The sequence below is a fragment of the Hippoglossus stenolepis genome, chromosome 14 (genome assembly GCF_022539355.2).
Source record: "Hippoglossus stenolepis isolate QCI-W04-F060 chromosome 14, HSTE1.2, whole genome shotgun sequence".
Taxonomy (NCBI): Eukaryota; Metazoa; Chordata; class Actinopteri; order Pleuronectiformes; family Pleuronectidae; genus Hippoglossus; species Hippoglossus stenolepis.
Window position 1 is genome coordinate 16,335,401 of NC_061496.1, and position 19,810 is coordinate 16,355,210.

The 19,810-nt window shown below is 41.4% G+C and overlaps 1 protein-coding gene across 2 annotated transcripts; it reads right to left on the reverse strand.

Moving 5' to 3' along the window:
- Window positions 1-12,158: 12,158 nt before the first annotated feature.
- lpxn (leupaxin) lies at window positions 12,159-19,321 on the reverse strand. Of its 2 annotated transcripts, none has more exons than XM_047343295.1 (9): window positions 19,214-19,321; window positions 18,245-18,330; window positions 17,952-18,019; window positions 17,156-17,241; window positions 16,628-16,870; window positions 16,282-16,455; window positions 15,731-15,812; window positions 15,480-15,628; window positions 12,159-13,570 (listed from the first exon to the last, which is right to left on the reverse strand). In XM_047343295.1, exons 2-9 carry the CDS (start codon window positions 18,301-18,303, stop codon window positions 13,304-13,306), a joined length of 1,128 nt encoding a protein of 375 aa, XP_047199251.1. In that variant the 5' UTR covers window positions 18,304-18,330; window positions 19,214-19,321; the 3' UTR covers window positions 12,159-13,303. The 2 variants fall into 2 exon arrangements, with proteins under 2 accessions (XP_047199251.1, XP_047199250.1); XM_047343294.1 differs by having other exon boundaries at window positions 17,156-17,252; window positions 19,214-19,318.
- Between the last annotated feature and the right edge of the window lie 489 nt (window positions 19,322-19,810).

Below are 19,810 nucleotides of genomic sequence, written 5' to 3' on the forward strand. Positions count from 1 at the left end.
AATACACACACTCCACACTTCCTTCTGATCTCCAGGCTTCGTTCCTACTGCTACTCTTCACTCACACATTGAGCTGTTCTTGTGCTTGACAGGGAGCAGAGGGGCTGTCAACAGGCCCAGAGCTTGTCAAGAAGCAGGCTGTGCTACCACGCTACACACACACACACACACACACACACACACACACACACACACACACACACACACATAGACACACAGACACACACACACACATGTTTGTACAGCTGTCTTAGTGAGGACACTCATTGGCATAATGCATTCCCGAGCCCCTAACCCTAACCATACAAACTAAATGGCTAACCCTTAACCTAACCTAAACCTAATTCTAACCCTAACCCTAAAACCAAGTCTAAAGCCTAAAACCTAAAACCAAGGACCAGCCAAAAGGTCCTCCGTTGGTTGTAGGCTCAAACTGGTCCTCACAAAGATAGCTGTACAAGAACACACACACACACACACTGATATAAACACGTGCATACGCAGTTGAGACGTGTCAAACAGCATGGCTTCTATGACAAAATACATACACACTGCATTGTGGGTCAAGAGACACACACACATTAAAAAGCATGACCCTTATGACTGAATACACAAACACACACGTACGCACACGCGGAGACAAATACACAAACAGTCGTGCAGGAAAGGTCTGAGTGGCAATTTTCTGCCTCTTCAGCTGATCCTGAACATGTGTCGAGGTTATACTGTAATCGACTGTAAGAGACTGAGAAAAGAAAATACACCAACTTCTCCACCTCTTTCATTTCTACATTTATTTATGGTCGTGCCCAGAGCGCTCCTGGGGCTGCCAGACGTGTGTGTGTTTAGTGCTGCTGTGTGTGTGTGTTTGTGTGTGTTTGTAACCCTGGTATTAACCACTACTCCAGTGCATCAGGCAGATAATACTTAAATATTGTCTTTGATGGGTTCTTTATCTAATGGAGCGCAGATAAATGTGCTTTGCTTTGGGAAACCCGGCTGAGAGTATAGCTCAGGTCCTTGTGGTTTGAGTGTAAAGGAAAAACATCATGATGACAGCCTCCAGTCTCCACCTCTCCGCCTCATAGAAGAGAAATTACAGCCCCAACTGAGCTCTGGTGCTCAGGTCCATGTGGAGGGAAGACTGCGGAGGCTCAATGCCTCACCAGGGACTAACACAGAAGGAGCAATACAGATGCAAACTGTATGAGTACATGTGTATCCTGCAAGCCTTTACCATTATACTGTATGTAAATTATATTATAGTTAGTTAATGTTGACAGAGAAAGTGGACATGATTCGGTTATTTACCTGCACCTCAGCGTTTTTTTATTTGTTTGTTTGTCAATGGGATTACAAAAAAGCTACTGGACAAATTATCACAAAACTTGGTGAGAGGATGTGAGACGAACCCATTAAATTATTTAACATTATTCTCTAACATTGCCAGATAGAGCCTTTTTTCAACATTTTCGTCTCAGAGCATAATTCATAAAAATCAGGATCTTGTGATACTAAGAGAGGAGGATGTTGAGCCTTGGTGGAGGTATGAACTCCAAGGAAATTCTAGTTTGCTACAGTTTTTCATCATCAGCTCTTTGTATTATCAAGTTTAATTTAAAAAGCACATTTAAAAACAACCAGGGTTGACCAAAGTGCTATACAATAAAATATAGACTAAGAGAAGATAAAAACATAGATCATCATAGAATAGAGAGAAAGAATCCACATTTCAAACCTTTTGGCATACAAATAGACCGAACAGGCTAAAAACACCTTAGTAGTATATTAAACTGTTCGAATGTGAAGACATTTCCGAACAATTTTTATTCAAAAATCTGAAATCCTGTACAGTTATAGCTTCAGGAGTTATTTGTCAAAAACAATTCTGTTTAAAATCAGTATTTTCCACAAGAAATTCTAAATTTTCTGTGAGGTGCACTAACATGCTGTATAGCACAAAACACATACAGCTGACATCATGAGTATCTGTACAGTGAAGGTTGAGCACTCCATCCAATAGTTTTGAAGACAAGAGTTCAAATTTATTTTGCAGTATATTAACTTTGAAAGCCTCCAGAGTTTTCCAGCCACTAATAATCTGGAAACATCCACGCTTTGAATGCTCAACTTTTAGGTTCACTCGCAAAACATAAAAGAAATCTGTTTTTCTATTTCACAGCCATCATATGTGGAATTTAATTTATGAAAACTGAATGGTAAAGTATGTTAAAGCTCTTTCACTCAGCTGTGAAAGAGCTTTAATATGCCCAGGACATCCATCCTCTACCTTTACAGACATGATTTCAGCGGTGACCATGCTGACCACTGGGGCTGCACGGAGGCCTGACAAGAGCGGCCTGGTCCAACTGGCGAGGGTTAAAGCATACATTACACTCCGGGGAGTTCAGAACTCTGCAGCCCGCTCACTGAGACAGTCGGTTGATTTATGAGCCCGAGCTGCCCGGCGCAGTCTGCTGGGTCGAGGCACGCCACCATGATTAAAAGTCACATCCGAGCCAATGCACTGGCCGTTCACTCAACGCTCCGCACACGCCCAGAGATGACTACGTTGTGTTTTGGTATCGGGAGACTCTCAAGCGAAGTTGACAGAGTAGCATTTACAAAGTAATTTGAGTGCACAGAATACAGAGTCTACTGTTCCTGTGAAGTGGTGTTTGGATTTTTGTCCCTCGTAAGTCTCTCCCTCCCTTGCTGCCAGTTTATCTTTGCCTCCCCTCATCCATACACCATCCCATCCCTGCATTCACAAGTAACTAGATATAGTGAATTCGGTGCTCTGAAATTTTCCAGCCATTCAAAGTCCAATGATGCAGACAGACCACTTACGCACTTACCTTTTTATGCTACGCTGAAAATGGTAGCAGAATGGTCTGTGCAAAGAGCAAGTTTCTTCATGAGGCATCTTTCAGAGACACAAGTCACAAAATGCTTCACAATTAAAGTGATACAACTAAAAAGAGTCTGGTAAACAAGGGGAGCAGGTATAAATATATATAAATTGCTGCATATTAACTAAATGCCTGTCTGAACATTGGTTTTAAAAATTCTTCGAAGAGTCTAAAGAGTCTACCAAGTCCAACAACCTCAAGCTTATTGGGAGACTGTTCCTAAGCTTAGAGAGGCTACCGACTGGAAAACATAATCCCCCTGAGTCTTAAAACGTGTCCGAGATACAGCTTACTTAAAAAGTGCTGGGTAGAGCCATACAGTGATAATCTCTCAGAGGATGGTAAAATGGGAAATGGCGTGCTGTCAACCATGTGGTTCAGTTTTGCCGACCGAGAGAAAGAGGGAGATAACAATATGGGTGACGCAGGCTTCAGCAAACCACTCATACTGCAAATAGACAGATCCAAAACCAAATATTTTGCAATACCAGCAACCAGAATGAGTCTCTGTTGTTTAGTCAGCGGTTTGAACCTCTTGACTTCGTCCAACAGATATTGAAGCTGGAGTAAAATTACCATTCGTAACCTCTTATTTCTTGATTTAAGCTCTGAACGGGGCCGTCATTTATCCCATGAACAGGGCACAGCCAAGACGCCATGGCAGGAGGATCTGAGGTGTCTAGCAGTGCTGTACGGGGTGAGAGGTTATATAAGAGGGAGATGTATATCAAGTGGTGAGCTGCTGGAGGGAATCGTAGATAAGTTTATTCTGAATTGAAAGGGAAAGTGTATGAATGCAAGGATAGGGGTTATATAACTTTTTTTCTCAGACCCTCTTAATAACCAGAAAGCAGCATTTTCAATTAGTTGTAAACAGGAGGTGGAAGCCTGATGCCTAGAGGGAGTCACAGAAGTTCAGCCTGGATGACTTTAGATAAGTGGGTGATAAAAATGATTAATTTGGGTGAGATGTTGAAACTTATGGTAAGTCACTCAAGGGGGAGAATATAATCACTATCATTGACTGTGTATAATGATGGACAATGGTTCTCCACTTCCTTCCACTATCCAGAAATGAAGCCAAAATATGCAAGATATGAATGATGACATTGTCATTTGGAGCCAGAGTCTGCACAGTGTTGACCGGGGGGTGAAGCCACCGTATCAAGATGCCACCGATACAGTGCTAGGGAGGGACATTCATGCTCGTGCACCCCAGCTAAATAGATTGAAGGAATTCTGTATGAAAAGCTGCAGAGAAAGTGAAATATTCCTGCATGCACGCATTTAATTGGATCTGCAGCAATATTTAGTTCTTTCCTGGCCCAAACCACATTGTTCCACAATTCTGTGGTAATCTATCAAGTATCTTTTGCGTAATCCTGCTAAATAACAATAACATAACTTCCTTAAATTAAAGGTCTCAGAAACATGAACACTTGAACATACATTGGTGGGAAAAACTACCTTATATGACAGAAGCAATTTTTGAGAACATTTTATTTGATGAACTTTGACTTTTTGGTTTCGTCAATGTCCCATCCACTATCACGGAGCAGGCTGGATTTATATACTGCAGCCAGCCACCAGGGGGGCACCAGGAGTCTTCACTTCTGGAGCTGACATGTCCATTTTTATATGTAGTCGATGAGCCTTATATAAATGCTTATATTATTATGAAGTTTATCAAAAACATATTTGATAACCAGCTCACTAATCATACCCTTACTGCTCATGCTGTTTGATGCTATTTCCAACTATCAACTATTTTAGTTTTCTCAAAGAGATCATTAGCTTCATCCTCCTGTTTCCCATAATGCTACTACTGCTCCTCTTCATCCCTGTGATCGTTCAGTCCAACGTACAGCCCATCTTCACTTTTGTCACCGCTCTCTCCCCTCACATCCTCGACATGTTGCAACATCAAACGTTAAACATAAAAGCCTCTCCCCGCTGGAAAGAGTTTCTCTCCTAAAATGTGTTTCTCATTTCATGCTATTATCATATCACTGGACATGTCCACATGCAACTTTTGTTTTGAAGACTGCGGATTCAGAGAGTAAATGAGCCGCAGAGTCAGTAATTTGAGCTCTAATCCCGCCGTTAGCCCTGACAGAGACTCGTCTGTTTGGTGGAAACATTTCTGAAGCCAGTCATCATTCAAGAGAGGGAAAGTGAAGAAGATGTTGATAAAAATGACTGAATGATCCTGGAGTTCCTGTTTGTCTTGGCTTCGCTGGTTGCTACGTGACAGTGGTGAGTGGGAAAGAGAGAGAGCTAAAGGAGATAGATGGAGAGTGCGGAGTGAGGTAGATGGAGAGTGAGATTCTGGTTAAAGAGGGAAATAAAATGTGATATTAAAAAGCACAGGGGCGTCAGTCACATGAATTTATGCTCATGTGGCTCCATCAAAGTGTTATGGAAGGAAAAAGTGATGTGACATGGAAGTATCCTGACATGAAGCTGCTATAGTTGGTTGTCATAAAATACAGAACCATTTTTAGATATGGCAAATTAATGGGAACCAAGGTGGTTCATCTTCTAATATTAAGTTGTATGAAGGAATAGATTATGAACTACTTTATTTTTTTTGCAGTACACACTTAGAAATAAAAACGCTTAGTAGAACCATGATAGGTTCTTCGTCTTCTTCCCATACGAGAACCCTTTTTGGTAACTGGTAGAACCTTTATATAATATATATAATATATATCTATATCTATCTATATATATATATATATATTATATATATCAAAAAATCTAAATTTAAAATACCAGAAAAAGAAAATAAATTATTTGAAAAAATGTAATAAGGTAACTAATTTTGTTCAGAATAAAGTATTTATATTTTATAAATTATAAACTGAAAAAAGCAATTGTTCAAAATTAATTTAGCTGCATTTCATTTTTTTCTATTGCATTATATGCCCAGAAATAACTTTCTCTTAAAGGCTCCAATACCTTCACAGATGAATGAAGTAAGACGGTCTCAAGTTGCCGGATTATAAAAAAAATGAAGGAGTAATCATAATGACAAAAGTAATGGTGTCGGTTTGAATTGAAATCATTTTTATGCAAAGATATCCTGTAATTCCAACTCAGCCTGGATGAGCCCAGCTCACAGCTGCTGACAAACTCTGGGCTCAGACAAGGCCCTGTATCTTAATGGGCTTCGTGGGAACAGGGTGTCACTGAAAGTGCTGGTGGATTTGTGATGAGAAAAATGTCTCCACCGATTGCAAGGGTTTGGAGCGAGACGCTAATGTATCCCTCAGAAAAGGCAAACCTGAATCCTCTCAGTCCAATTTAAATAGATGTTCTGTCAAACACAGCAGAGCTGAGGTGCTGGAAAATGGACACCTGTTAATGGAATTACTGTAAAACCCAAGTGAAGTTTCCAGGGTGAAAAATGTGTGTGTGCCGTACTGTGAGTGTGTTTCACTATTAAACCCATTACGATGCAATATAATGTGTGCGTGCGCGAGTGTGTTTGTGTGTGAATGTGTGTGTGTGTGGGGGGGGGGTTTCCACAGTTTCCCAGTGTTTTCCAGCAGCAGACCTGTTGAAACTGTGACCAGAGGCCGGCCCTGTGGGCTGCTTCAGCAACGGCTGTGATTTATCAGCCATCCAGCCCAGATCTGCTCCTCGCGGGGTTTCCCGGCCCCTGAAAACCTCCTTGAGCTCGGCTAAACCCAGGAGGTCATTCAGCTCTTTGGCAACCAGGCCATATTGCGGTCAACCATCATTCATTAAAACAAATAACATAATGATCAATGCTGTGGCTGCTACAAAGGCGTGGATGTATCCCCACCTGGTCCGGCCCTAGGGCCACTCAGCCCTGGTTTTCAGCCGTCCACCGTACAAACAAGACAAACAGAGATCCACACCCTCAACTTCCACTCCAGTGTCACGTTATCATCCCTTACCCAAATTTAACCCTTAAAGAAAACCCAGCTTGAACCTCAACTTTTGAAAAGGAACCAGGCCAAATCTTCACAGGTTTCCCCCGAACATATCACACACTGTGCCGCTCTGGCACACGGCACTGTACACCCACACATGGACACAATGAAGAGGCATAATGAAACCATCTATCTTCTTGACACTAAAGGCTAGCCTACAGAAGGAGCTCACTGTCTTATAAATCTTTCTCGTAACCTCAGCCAGCTCAGTCTGCGCTGCCATTAGGATCCAGATAAAGTGCACCGCGGCCTCTTTCTCCCACTCTTCCTCCGTGTTTTTCCATGTTGAGCACGGAGGTCCGACTGAGAGACTTGGCAGGCGATGAGAGGGAGATGCAGCAGACAGACGGGAGATTGTTTTGAAGTTGTCTTGAGAAACCTCACAGCGTCCCCCTCGGGAGCTGACTCCGTTTAACTGATAAAACCGGAGACCTCAAGTTCACTTGGTTAAGGATCCGGCAGAGAGACGGCAGTGCTCGCATAGATATGCTGTGTCAACCAAACCCAAGAAGAGCATAGTCCTCTTGGTTGTGCGTGTAATCATAAATAGCTTTTATATGTTGATGTGTGTGCATGTGTTTTGCATCTGTGTGTGTGCGTGATTCTGGTCACTAAACCCACTGGCAGTATGCACATGTGATTTGTGCGTGTGTGTGTGTTTGTGTGTGTGTGTGTGTGTGTGTGTGAAGCTATGTTTTTGTGTTTGAGCATGAGTATGTGCATGTGATTGTGCAGAGTAAACCCAAAACAGCATGAATAAAAAAATCCACAAATAGTTTTTACAAGTTTGTTTTACATGTGTGTATGTGTGTGTGTCTGAGTGTGTGTGTGCGCATTCATAAGCTGCTGTGTGAGATAGAGAGGAGTCCTGAGTGTTGGGCCAAGGACAACAAGAGGTTTCTTATGGACAGAGGAGCCAGTCATGAATCAGGTGTGATACCTGCACCCAGCGTTAGCTCGACGCCAAAACAAACACGGCCAGAAGTGGAGCCGCGTCCAGCTCGACTTCTCTCTGTGTGGAAGTAATTTCTAAGGTGTTGAAATTGTCACTTTTCCTGCTGTTAAAAACACATTCATTTGAACTCTCACACAGAAACACTTCTATTTCACGCAGGCGTTCCCCTCTGACCAGCTCGGCTGGTTTATACACGCTCCAATTTGTGGATCGATGAAATTTGCATGTACACGTTTTGCAAATAATGATGGACACTCTAATTCCTCCCAGTTCGGATGAATCTGGTTCTTCGCATAATGTTTAGATTTTCTGGTTGTTGCAGAAATCCTCTGGTCTGACCGTTGTTTGGCTTCATGACGTGAGGTTATGACAGTTTCTCTAATGGACATGAAGTAGCTACAACATCAAAAAACAAGTTCAATTGATATTTTCCCGCAGATTTCACATCACATTGGAGCACTTACAGATGTTAATGGATTCATGACAATGATCTTACCAGGATACCGAAGACAATTTCCACAAATTATATTTAATGATAATATGCACACAAGAATAGTTGGCAGAAATAACATGCTAGAAATGTTGTTTACATCTGCCTCCTATAGTTAACAAGTGTGATCGGTAATTGCTGACAGCAGCTATATTTGCCACTCGGTGAAAAGAACTACGGACGTGTCGAAACACTAAAGCAAAGTGACTGCCAACATCTAAATAAAATCAAATATTGCCACTAAAGCTTTCCTGAAAATGTCTGAGTCAGTTGCTTTTTACACTCTCAGGAACTTTTCCTGCCAGCACCCTGGTGAAAGATCTGTAAAATGACTGAGTGAGCCCATGAGAGACTGTAGAGCAGGAACATTTCTGAAAAACTAAAGCAGAGTGAGCGGGGGTGTTGATGACATTTTGAACATGTGACGGATGAAAAACTAAGAATACAAATATATCAGGATGAAAAAAGAGGTATCATACAAGATGTCAAATTGAAAAGATGAGATTTGAGAGCTTTTCCTGATGAGGGACGACAAATCTGAAACATGTTGCAGGGAATTCACTCGTCATGTCCTTCCTCCTGCATGATCTACATGCAGGCACCACCCCTTGACTGAATGTTCTCAGCATTTTCCTGTTGTTGTGAAAGAGTCCTGCTGCATTCTTGTGGAAGACAAACTCCAGAATATGTCCAGACCCAACTTTTCTGTCTTAATAAAATCACTTCGGCTAATTTAAAAGGAGCTACTACCGTTAAAATCTGGTTTCACTCAATACCAAATTACACAATCAAATATAAAAGACTGGGAAAAGAGTTAATTAACATTCCCATGTCATAATATCGGTTTTCCTGAGAGAGTGCACGCTATAAAGATCTGTCCATCCATCCATCATCTACACCTCTCATCCCCAGAGGGTTGCATGTGGCTGGAGCCAATGCCAGAAATGCAGCATGTAAAACAGACTCATTCACTGTACACTGAGAGATTCTTAATGGCAGCAGATAGAACTTAATAAATGTAAAATAATATGTTTTGTCGAATTACCTAACAGGATTCGTTTGACATCAAATAAGCTAACTTAAAAACAGTGATGTAAAAACAGTGGTTCATTTCGGTAACTCCAGCTCAAGTAATGTGAAATGTAGACTGTGATAAAATCCGTTTTTTTTCTAATTCTGTGACAGATTCATTAAGTGAAATATAAACGGTTATAATTCAGACGTCATTTGTTTTATTTGGAGCACAGTGTTGATTTCAGAGTAATGTTTTTGCACCAACAGACGCTGTGAGCTGTAAGGTTCATCAGCATGTCTGCGTGGACATGCCTCGTAATGATGTGACGGTAATCGGATCCATCCAGCCTTTATTGTACCTACTGGACCTGTGATTTCACATTGTCAGCGCTGATTTGCAACTTGTACTTTTCTCCAGCTGGCATTTCCCTGCATGTGTGTCCACAAGCAAAATGTACTGATTAATGAGTCGGACTGTACATAAGACCAATCCGACAGTTATGGCTTCAAAGCTGATGTGAGCTAGGGCAGGTTAGGGCCGGGCCAGCCAGGTGTGGCCGAGAGGGGCTGTGTGGTTCTGGACGGGCCGCTCCGCCGTCCCCATCAGGGGTGGCCCGGCGGACACAGCCATTTTACAGGAGACGAGGTACGTGTTGGGTTTCAGTGTCACGCAGGGGTAACGCTCGCAACTACACTCCTCAACCCCTGCCCTCCTCACCCGGCCTCCCTCAGCACCAGTATCCATTTTGTCCCAGTGTACTCCTCACTCCCTGTTCCTCCCCCACGGAGCTGGAGCTGCCATCTCATGACCCGGTGCACTCCCAGACTGTTCGTACTTTGTTTCACTGCTGTAAATGTCACCTGAGTTACACTCTCGGCTTTCCACAGACGGCCCTTTATTCGCCACCCTTTTAAAAAAGACCCCCACTCACATTTCATGTTTTCTCATTTTTACTACGTGCTAGAGAACGCTTTTCCTCCCTGTTCACTCAGCCATACGATACCACTCACTTGGTTTTCCTGTGGATGCCAGAACGTCTTTCCCTGCATCATATTTTTGTTTTCTGCTTCTCGGGTCGAGACTTCGTTCGGCTCTGGTGTTGTCTGCACTTCAGTGAACCCGCTGGACAGCCAGGGGTGAGTGTATACATGTGTGTCTGAGGCTTTTCACAAATCTAAAATTAAGCTAACCGCTGGTTTATAGCTCTTTGAAGCCATTTGTAGGAAAGACAGCATTAAACGAGTATTCCCACTCATGAGACAGTTTTGGCCGCTGGATCCTCTCATAATAACATGCAGTTGTGACAGTGATGGTGCAGAAAGAAAAAGAAAAATACTAGAATGATCATATCAGTCCTCAAGCCATGTAACCATGTGGAACTTCACAGCTGTGCGAGGTGCCAAAATGTCCGATAAGATCCAAGTTGATGTTGTTCTACGCTGGAAAGTTCACTTCCTTCAGTGTCACAAAACTTAAGTCTCTCACGTGTATTTGAACATATCTAACATTTAGCATTACAGTATGTCTTTGAGTGCAGCAGGAATTTGGGCACGAGGCCCTGAGATCATTAAACACTTATGATCTTTGGATCTTGACTGAACACGATACATTCACACTTGTTCCATGATGCAAGGTCCGTATTCTGTAGGGGCCACGGAGGGCCCGGTCTGACAGCGATGACAGAGTGATTAATGCCCGCCTTCGTTTCTCCCGCACACACTTGCTCCACAAGGCGAACTCTAAGCCAGCTTGAAGAAAAGCTGGAGAAAGCTGCCAACAGGGTCGACAAACAGGAGCCGGTATTCATCTGAAGATAAGATACAAGTTGATGAGATTGAGTTTGACGTTGACATAAATAGTGAAGTCAGTATTCTGTGGGAATTAGAGAATTCAGGAAAGGTTTGGTTTTCAGTCCATTTAATTTTTTTAAATGTTAAAGTCAATTATAAAATGATTGGATGTATTAAGATTTTCAATATATTTCATTTAAGTATGAAATAATGTTATATATTTCACCTTAAATTTTCACATTGAAATGAATGGACAAAATGCTCACCTTTCATTCAACTTTCACTGATTTGAAATTTAACTAATTCAACATACTAGCTAGAGTCTTAATTTGAGCTTTCAGGGGACTTTCAAATTTGTATTTAGCTTTTTTATATCTTGTACAGGTTTTAAATGATCACAGCTTAGGTGTTAGCAGACGCCTGGAGGAGACTTATTTGGTGTCATTTGGAAGGTGAGGGAGCAGAAGGCTGATTGGCTGATTTTAGCATGTATCTTGTAATTCCAGTGTCACATGCGCAGATTAAAAAACGTGTACATCCATCTCATTGACTTTGTGAAACATCGTTGTAGAAAATATTCCTGTAATCATTGTTAATTGTATGCAAAATACTAAATATTTTACACAAACTATAAATTGTGTGTGTACGTGAAATGCATTTTTTACATCCACAGAAAAGGTGAAATTAAACTGCAAGCTGTAAAATTATTTTTGAACATCATTTCACTGGATCAAAAATATTAAGGTTACAATATTCCTCCTTTTTTTTTACATTTCAAAATCTAACTTGTTGCTTCTGCTTCTTCAGACAAAGTCAAGTGAGTTATTCAGTTTCAGGTTGTGAAAAAGCATCAATCCTCTGTGATTCGTTTAGAAAGTGAAGAGGTGTAATTTATTTTAATCAATGATTTACTTTTTAATTAGTGAGAGTTTTTTGCCACATCCTTTGTTTTCGTGAGTTCCTGCTTCCCATTTTTTCCCCAGAAAAATCCAATGCAAAGATTTCAAACTTCTCATGACACTTAATCAATTCCCTTGATGGAGTATTCAATTTATTTGAATTAAAGAAGGGTATCTTGCTGCAAAATCAGACTCATAAAAACAAGGGATAAAATATGAACTTTGTAGCTTAATGCATATACCTCTGTTAATTGGGTTAAAGAGCTCGTTGAGATTTGTGCAGCTGCAATATCTATAAGTGTAAAACACAGATTTTGCTATGATATGATTCTGAAGAGCTGACAACAAAACTGACATTTAGATATAGAGATATAGATAAAATATTTCCTTTTCTGGATCTTTGTCCTGACTTGGATGCAAGTTTTGCAAGTTTTCTCAACCTGACATATCCTTCACAATGTAAGGCAACAATAAAAAAAAATATCACATCACCACAGTTATTTTTTCTCCAAAGCTTTAAAGCACTCTGTGGTCGATTTGTGCCGTGACAGTCACAGTGAGTTGCTGACGAGATGCTGGGATGTGAAGGAACTCTTCACCTCCTGAAACCACCGTTGTTCACCTCAGCCCCTTCATTAATCTTCCACGAGCTGCTATAAAGGAGCTTGTGTGGAGTATGAAGAGCTCGTCTGAATCCAGGGCGCGTTAAAGGGCCAAGCGGTCAGTGAGAGTAAGAGGAGCCTCGGCCTGGCACGTTGACTCCAGGCCAGTCCCACTTCCATGCCAATACAAGCTATCAGGCCAAATAGACAAGCCCCTTGACGAACCGCTGGAGTGGCTCCGCTCTGCCAAGACTTACGACAAACTGAGGATAGCTCAGTGGAAACCACGGATTAAACCTGAAACTCTGAATTTTTCTTTCCCCGTGTATATATTTTATGTAATTGTGATGTATGAAATCCTGTGTCAGCAACAGAACCATCAAAAATTCACACGTGAAAAGTTTCTTCAATACCTTTACAATAGGAAACAAGTATATCCCTTGTGTTTTACAACCATGTCATTAATTATGGCACAATGTTTGCATTTACAGCTCATTCCTCACCCCACTTAACCACGTAATTGATCATATCAGTATCCAAAATCACTTGAGAGTGAAATGTGAAGAGTTGCTCCTCTGTACCAATGCAAATAAGAATAGCATAGTTGCCTAATTTCAATAATGGCAGTGATACAGTTTGTTTCCTTTGCATTATCTGTGTGTTTGCATCCTGCGCGCCTCACACAAAGAGTTTGTTGAAGCAGGCCGTGCAGTACGGCTTCCCTGTCTGCTCCTTGAAGATGCCCTGGCTGAGCTGCCGCAGACAGAAGGCGCACACAAAGTGCTCGGGGTGAAACTTGCGATCGAGCGCGGAGATGCAGCGGCCCGTGATGGGCTCGCTGCAGCCGCCGCACAGGGTGCCCTGCCTGGAGTGGAAGTGCAGCGAGCAGAGGGGTCGACCGTCCAGCTCCATGAAGCAGCCGTCATTAAAAGGCTTCAGACAGTCCTGGGTATAAAGACAGAGGAGGGAGGGAGAGTGGTGGAGGGGGAGAGGGAGAGAGGATGAAGAGAGGCTATTAATGTGAAATTTGAATAGGAAATAAAGCTTGTAAACAAGCTTGATTTACTTTGCCACACGGATGCTTACATTACTATTGTTACTAAAGCATAGCACAGTTTTAGCAGTGTATTAAAATGCAGCTTTTCAGAGAATCACTGAACAAAATATTTTCACAGTTCTATAAAGAGGAGAATTAGGGGGATTCTTAAAACCTGACCCCTTGTTGCTGACTTCGCAGACGTGCTGACATTAATATCTATCTGACATCACTCCTTTCCTGCTAAATCAAACATTTAAGATCAGCAAAAATGGATCATGGACGTAAGGATGAGGAGTATATTGTTTAGCTCCACACAACTCTCTGTCACTTTGACACTTTTTGTCCTCACCTTTGTCGAGGGTTAAGCACGAATGATGCCGGACCTACCTTAAACCCTGTGAGGCAAATTGTGATTGATGAATTGACTGATTGATTTGTTTCAAATCTCTGTAATGTGAGATTCTGTTCAAACTAATGGAAACCTGAGGCTAGAAACCTGTAGTCTTTAATCCTGTGGTAATACTCTGAAAAAGTGATCAGCTGTAAAATAACGTTAAGCTGCATCTAATGACACTGCGGCAAGATTACTGACAAAAAAGAGAAAGCAGAAAAAAAAGAATTATAGCAGCGTTACTGTTAACAATCCATGAAGAACTGCTTTAAAATGGGTCTGGAAGGTAGTGAAGCTGCATATGTTAGCTGACTGCAGGCTTTTCTCTTGGCAGACACTCGTCTTGTCATAGCAGCAGAAGTACAGGTGCAGCTCTTAACCTTGGTGATGGCTGTAGTTCCACTCCTATGGGCCAGCGTGCCGTGACAGTGAGCCAGCGTGTGCAGCACTAAAGCCTTGGAACGCCTCAGTGGAATAATCCATTAATTACATCAGTGACACCTGCATTTAACAAATCAAAACGTCGCCTGCTCGTCAACTGAGTTTCACTGAGAATTCCACTGCGGTCTGCAACGACTCAACAGCAACTGTAAACGTGATGACTCTCTCCTGAACCAGCGAGTTTCAGAGGAGAGTCATCACACGTTCATGGTTTGAGAATCTCAACGAGCTCGGTGAGCGCGACCCAAAAAGCTCAAAGGTGCTAAATTGCAGGAACTGCTTCATTTATTTGACGCAGGGCGTTGATTAAAAAAAGGCTGCTCTACTCTGGAGTGTCCACTTCAGCGTCTTTGTGGAGTGTTTGACCCCCTGCCCTCTGGAGTTAGACGTGGGTCAACAAGGACCAGGTGAGACTGTGACCTTGCTGCTCCCTATAAAACAATGTTTGGGTTCTGTGCCAACGCTGAGCCATATAACTGCAGTAATGATTTGTTTGGGTAGTTACAGTTGGAAGTATTCCATTTTCTGAATGGCAGGTATTAAGGGGCAGTGCATTTTATGTGTGTCCAGGTTTATGGACGCTGTATTTCTGCATTATTTTTAAAGGACTGTACAATAAACTTGTACTAAAGTTGAAGCTGCTACCTCCTGTCAGATCATCTCCACTGAGAGTGTTTCACGTTTAACAACTGCAGGAGTGAAGCAGAAGTGGAGCTGCACACTGAAGCGTTTTTCGACCAGATGCTGCACACAGACAGAAGTGGGTTCGAGGAGAATGTAATAGATACCCACACTGAGGAATATGGTTTGCCTGATTTATTTGCATCATTTCAACCGCGTCGTTTTCATCAGGCATACGGTTTTCATCAGCCTTGCGGGCAAAATGTTGCGAATAAAGCAAACGTGCGGGTATCTCTCCCATTCATTCTCAGGCTTGTGTGTGACTCGGAGCCGCGTGTGTGGTCCGAGGTGAAAGGGCTCACTGCGCAGACGAAGCACTCTGGATGCCAGGTGCCATTGGCTGCCGTCAGGTAGTTCTCCTTCACCGACTCCCCACAGCCAGAGCACTTGGGAGCAAAGAGCTGGTAGAAGTCCCTGCAACAGTATGGCTTCCCGTCCTTCTCGAGGAAACCTAGTACAAGACACTTTTGAGACTGTGCATGTGATAACATATTTAAGTTGGTGTTGGACAAGTGGTTTCCAGTGAAGAGAAATGAATGCACAAGCCTGTAACCTTCAGGTCCGAACCGGTCTCCACAGTGCATACAGAAGAAGTGCTCGGGGTGCCAGGTCTGGTCCAGGGCTGTCAGGATGTTCTGGTAAATCAGCCACATACAGAAATATTACATCAGGCTTTTAACTTTAAATGAGGATTATTAAGACTTTTCACAATTCACATGTTCACATGTCCGGAGGCCCAAAAATGGTAGAACCCAAAGTGAATCACAGGGAAAACAGCATTAGTTTCGGATTGATGACTTTGGTCTGCAAAATACCGTGGGATCAGTCTGCAGAACCCAATATGGTTTTGTGTTGTATTTATTAAGATGACATGTGGGATACATCTTGAAAAACGTACTTTTACCACTGTATGTCATCATCCAATCCAATCCAGATTATTGTGTAAATGAATGGATATAATATATGACACAATACATTAGTTTATCAATCAAAAAGGGATAACTAGCAAGGCATTTAGGATCTGGTTAATAAAATAAACGGCCACAACATACATTTTTTAGCCTTATTTTACAACCATGATATGATAAATCGATCCCTCCTCACCTGCACAATGGGCCCCTTGCAATAAGCGCAGCGAGGAGAGAAGAGGTGCTGGTAGTCTTTGTCACAGTACGGCTGTCCCTCTCTCTCAAAGAAGCCTGTGTTGCTCAGCTCCGTCTTACAAACCGCACACACAAAGTGTTCAGGGTGCCACACTTCACCCAGCGCTGTGATCATCTGGGAAACCGAAATTATATATAAGTAAATGGGAAAACAAGCAGTTTTATCTGTTGTGTCTAATGCCAAAATTCACTTTTGTTGCACAGACATATGAATATAGCATCTTTTTTTTATGCAGATTTGTAAGATGTGCAATACATGTATCTAAAATGTGTCCCCTTTACTGTACCTTTCCCACAATGCATTTGTTGCAGGAAGCACAGTGGCCCTTGGCTGTGGTCCGAACGCCAATCTTCTCCAGGTCAGAGCTCAGCCCCCCGAGCAGGTCGTCTATGGTGTCTGTTTTCTTGGTCTGTGTGTCTGAACCTGCTGAGCTGCTGCTCTCCTTGTTCTGCTGCTGCTCGCACTCTGTTTTCTTTTTCACTGACTTCTTCTGTGTGAGCGGTGGTGGGGTTGTTGAAGATGCTGCATCCTAAATGATACATGTGTTTTTAAATGATAATATTTTACATTGCTCCAATACTGACATTCTATGACTGTGCAGTGTTGAGATTAGTACAATGCTGCCCTCTGTTGGTACAATTGTTTCATTTCACTCGTTTGAAACAACTCTTAACTGTAAACCCACTGTTGGTTCTGTTTCATTTCCTGTGAATAATTCCTGCACACGTAGAAATAAAACATCATTGAGAAAGATAGTCCTCATTACATAGTTATTACCCTTTTCAATAATTTTGGCACATGGCACTTTACTGACCTTTTCTCCCAGACTCATCAGTTCTTCCAAGATGGAGTCCAGCTCCTTGGTGGGTGAGTCAGGTTCCACAGAAGCTGCCACAGGAGCTGGGAGATCACTGAAAGTCATTAGAGCATAATATCTCAAATTCTATCATCAGCTTCCGATAACACTGATGATTCCAACTATTATGAGCAATTTGAACAGTTTTAAACTAAGCGATAACTTTTACCTGACACCCTTAAGTGGAATAATGTATCTGTATGAGATCTCTTGTGCAATGTAGGTGATGTCTGTCTTTTTTAAGAACATGTATAGAATTCTTTATAGCAATACTTGTGATTTTATAGGAATTTCTTATTTTCTTTTCATTCATTTGTACTATCTAGACTCCATCCATCCAATCCACTGGATTAATTTACATTTAAGATAAATTTCTGATATAATATGAACTGTGGCTCTGAACATAATTCAGAGTCCTTGATGATTTTTTTTTAACATTGTGTAATGTGGGATTATACATATTAAGAAAACACTCAAAACAGTACTAATATAAAAAATCTATTGATAAATAAAAAATAAAATGATAAAAATCTATAGAGGCTAAACAGAACTTGTTAAGTGGTGCTTCAGCGTCAATGTGCAAAGTTCATAGTACGATAATAAGATCTTTGTGTGCAACATGATAACAAATCTACACAATCTCATTAACAACCTTGAAATACAATTTTTCAGGTCATTTTCAGTTTCTCATTGGCTGTTTACACGATGATAATCTGAATCAGGCGTCAACAGGAGCCTTCGGCCTGTGGGTCACCTGTAGACATTTGAGCCGACTGAGCCTTTGTCCTTCTGGCTGAGTCCAGTGTAGCCTGCACCTGGCACCTGCAGACACAAAATGTACCGGAGTTTCCATAACACAAGTACTAGGTTAATGTGATCATCTGATTTGTAGAAAAACATTGTTTCCGTTAAGTTGTGAAATGCAGATTTAGACTTATCAACTGGTTGGTTGAGATTTAAGTTCAGGTACAAGTAGCTGGAATAGGTGATGTGCAGAGAGGTATGAAACAATATGAGTTTAGAGTTTTTGTGGTTTTGTTTTGTCACCTCGACATCGACTGTAACATTCCCCACGTTTCCGTTGACACTTTTCGGGGCAGATGCATTCAGGGCCAGCTCTTCCAACAGCAGATCTGTGGAAGGATGAAGTCCATAAATCTTCCAAACACACTAAAACATAAACACATGCATTTACAGCACAGCAGTCACACAACCACTAAAACACATTGACTGTTCTCTCAGGGCTGCTAACTGCTTAACCAGATGATATGTAGGACTGGCACAGAGTGAACCATCTCACGTGAAGTGCAGTGAGAGTACAGTGCACCTCGATGCACAGATCAAGGTTAGAGGTTTCTTAATGCAAGTCGGCTTCCTCAGGAAGTCATGATGCGAGTACATGTTGCAGAAGTGAAACTTGAAATAATGTTGTAATGCTCTGCTAACCACAAATAAAGTTTCTTCTCCACACAACATAAACCAGCATATGAGAAAACATATTAAATCAATACAGTCTTTTTCTTGGGAAGTGAACAACATATAGATGTAGGGGGGAAAGGGAAAAGTGGTTTGATTTGAGCACAATTCTCTTTAACAATCAGATCTGGTTCCTTTCAAGTCTAAAAAAAAAACCTTTACAGAATAGTGACGTGAAAAAAAACACAAGACATTTTGCCATGATCGTCTGGATATCAGGACTCTTAAAAGAATCCTGGAGAAAATGTCAGTAAAAAAATACTGCAGTTCAACATACAAAACAAACGTTGGATATAATAAATGTGACAACGTGTACATACAAGTGGCAAGAGTACTTAAATCATATTAATACTTCATTACAAAGTACAGTAACTACAGGTCTTACAATACGATTCACAGACTACATTACAGTCAGTACTGTGATTTTATTAAATCATCAGATCTTTATTTCACTTCTAGTTTAAATATACGCAGATCTGAATAAACACTGTGTGTCCACGGTTTGAGCGCGATGGACAGTGTGAAAGAAAGTGGTCTTACCGAGCTCATCCATGTTGCTTCCTGCTTTCAGCATAAAACCTACTCGAATGTGGGTGTTTTCCTTTTTTTTTCTTTTCCTGCTGCCTAGTTACTAAGGTGACAAGTCTAATTTCTCAAAACCGCCACTTCCTGTGACAACATCTGTGTTTGTGACTGTAACGAAACGTATTCATGTTTGACATAAGTTTGTTTCGTAAATGGGTAACCACGAACAATGTAAGTGAGACAGAAACTGTCCTCGGGGCTGGATTCAAGTCTCGCCTACAGATTGAAATGCTGATTGTGTTTAAATGTACATATATTTATACATTCATGATGACACTCTGACAACATCTGAAACATTAGCACCAGTTCCTATGAACATTTCAGTCAGACTACTGACCTCATCATCTTCTATCTGCTTTAGCATACGTTTGTTATTTTCTACATTGCAGGTTTTTAATAGTTTGTTCATCATCAGTACAAAAAACAAATTTTCTCATACCGTTAAAAGTGTTATGGATAAGTTACAGGTTTAATAACTAATACTAGCTGTACCTATTTACCTTATATCATTAGGCCTTACTTTAATATAATATATACAATAATTATTAGTTT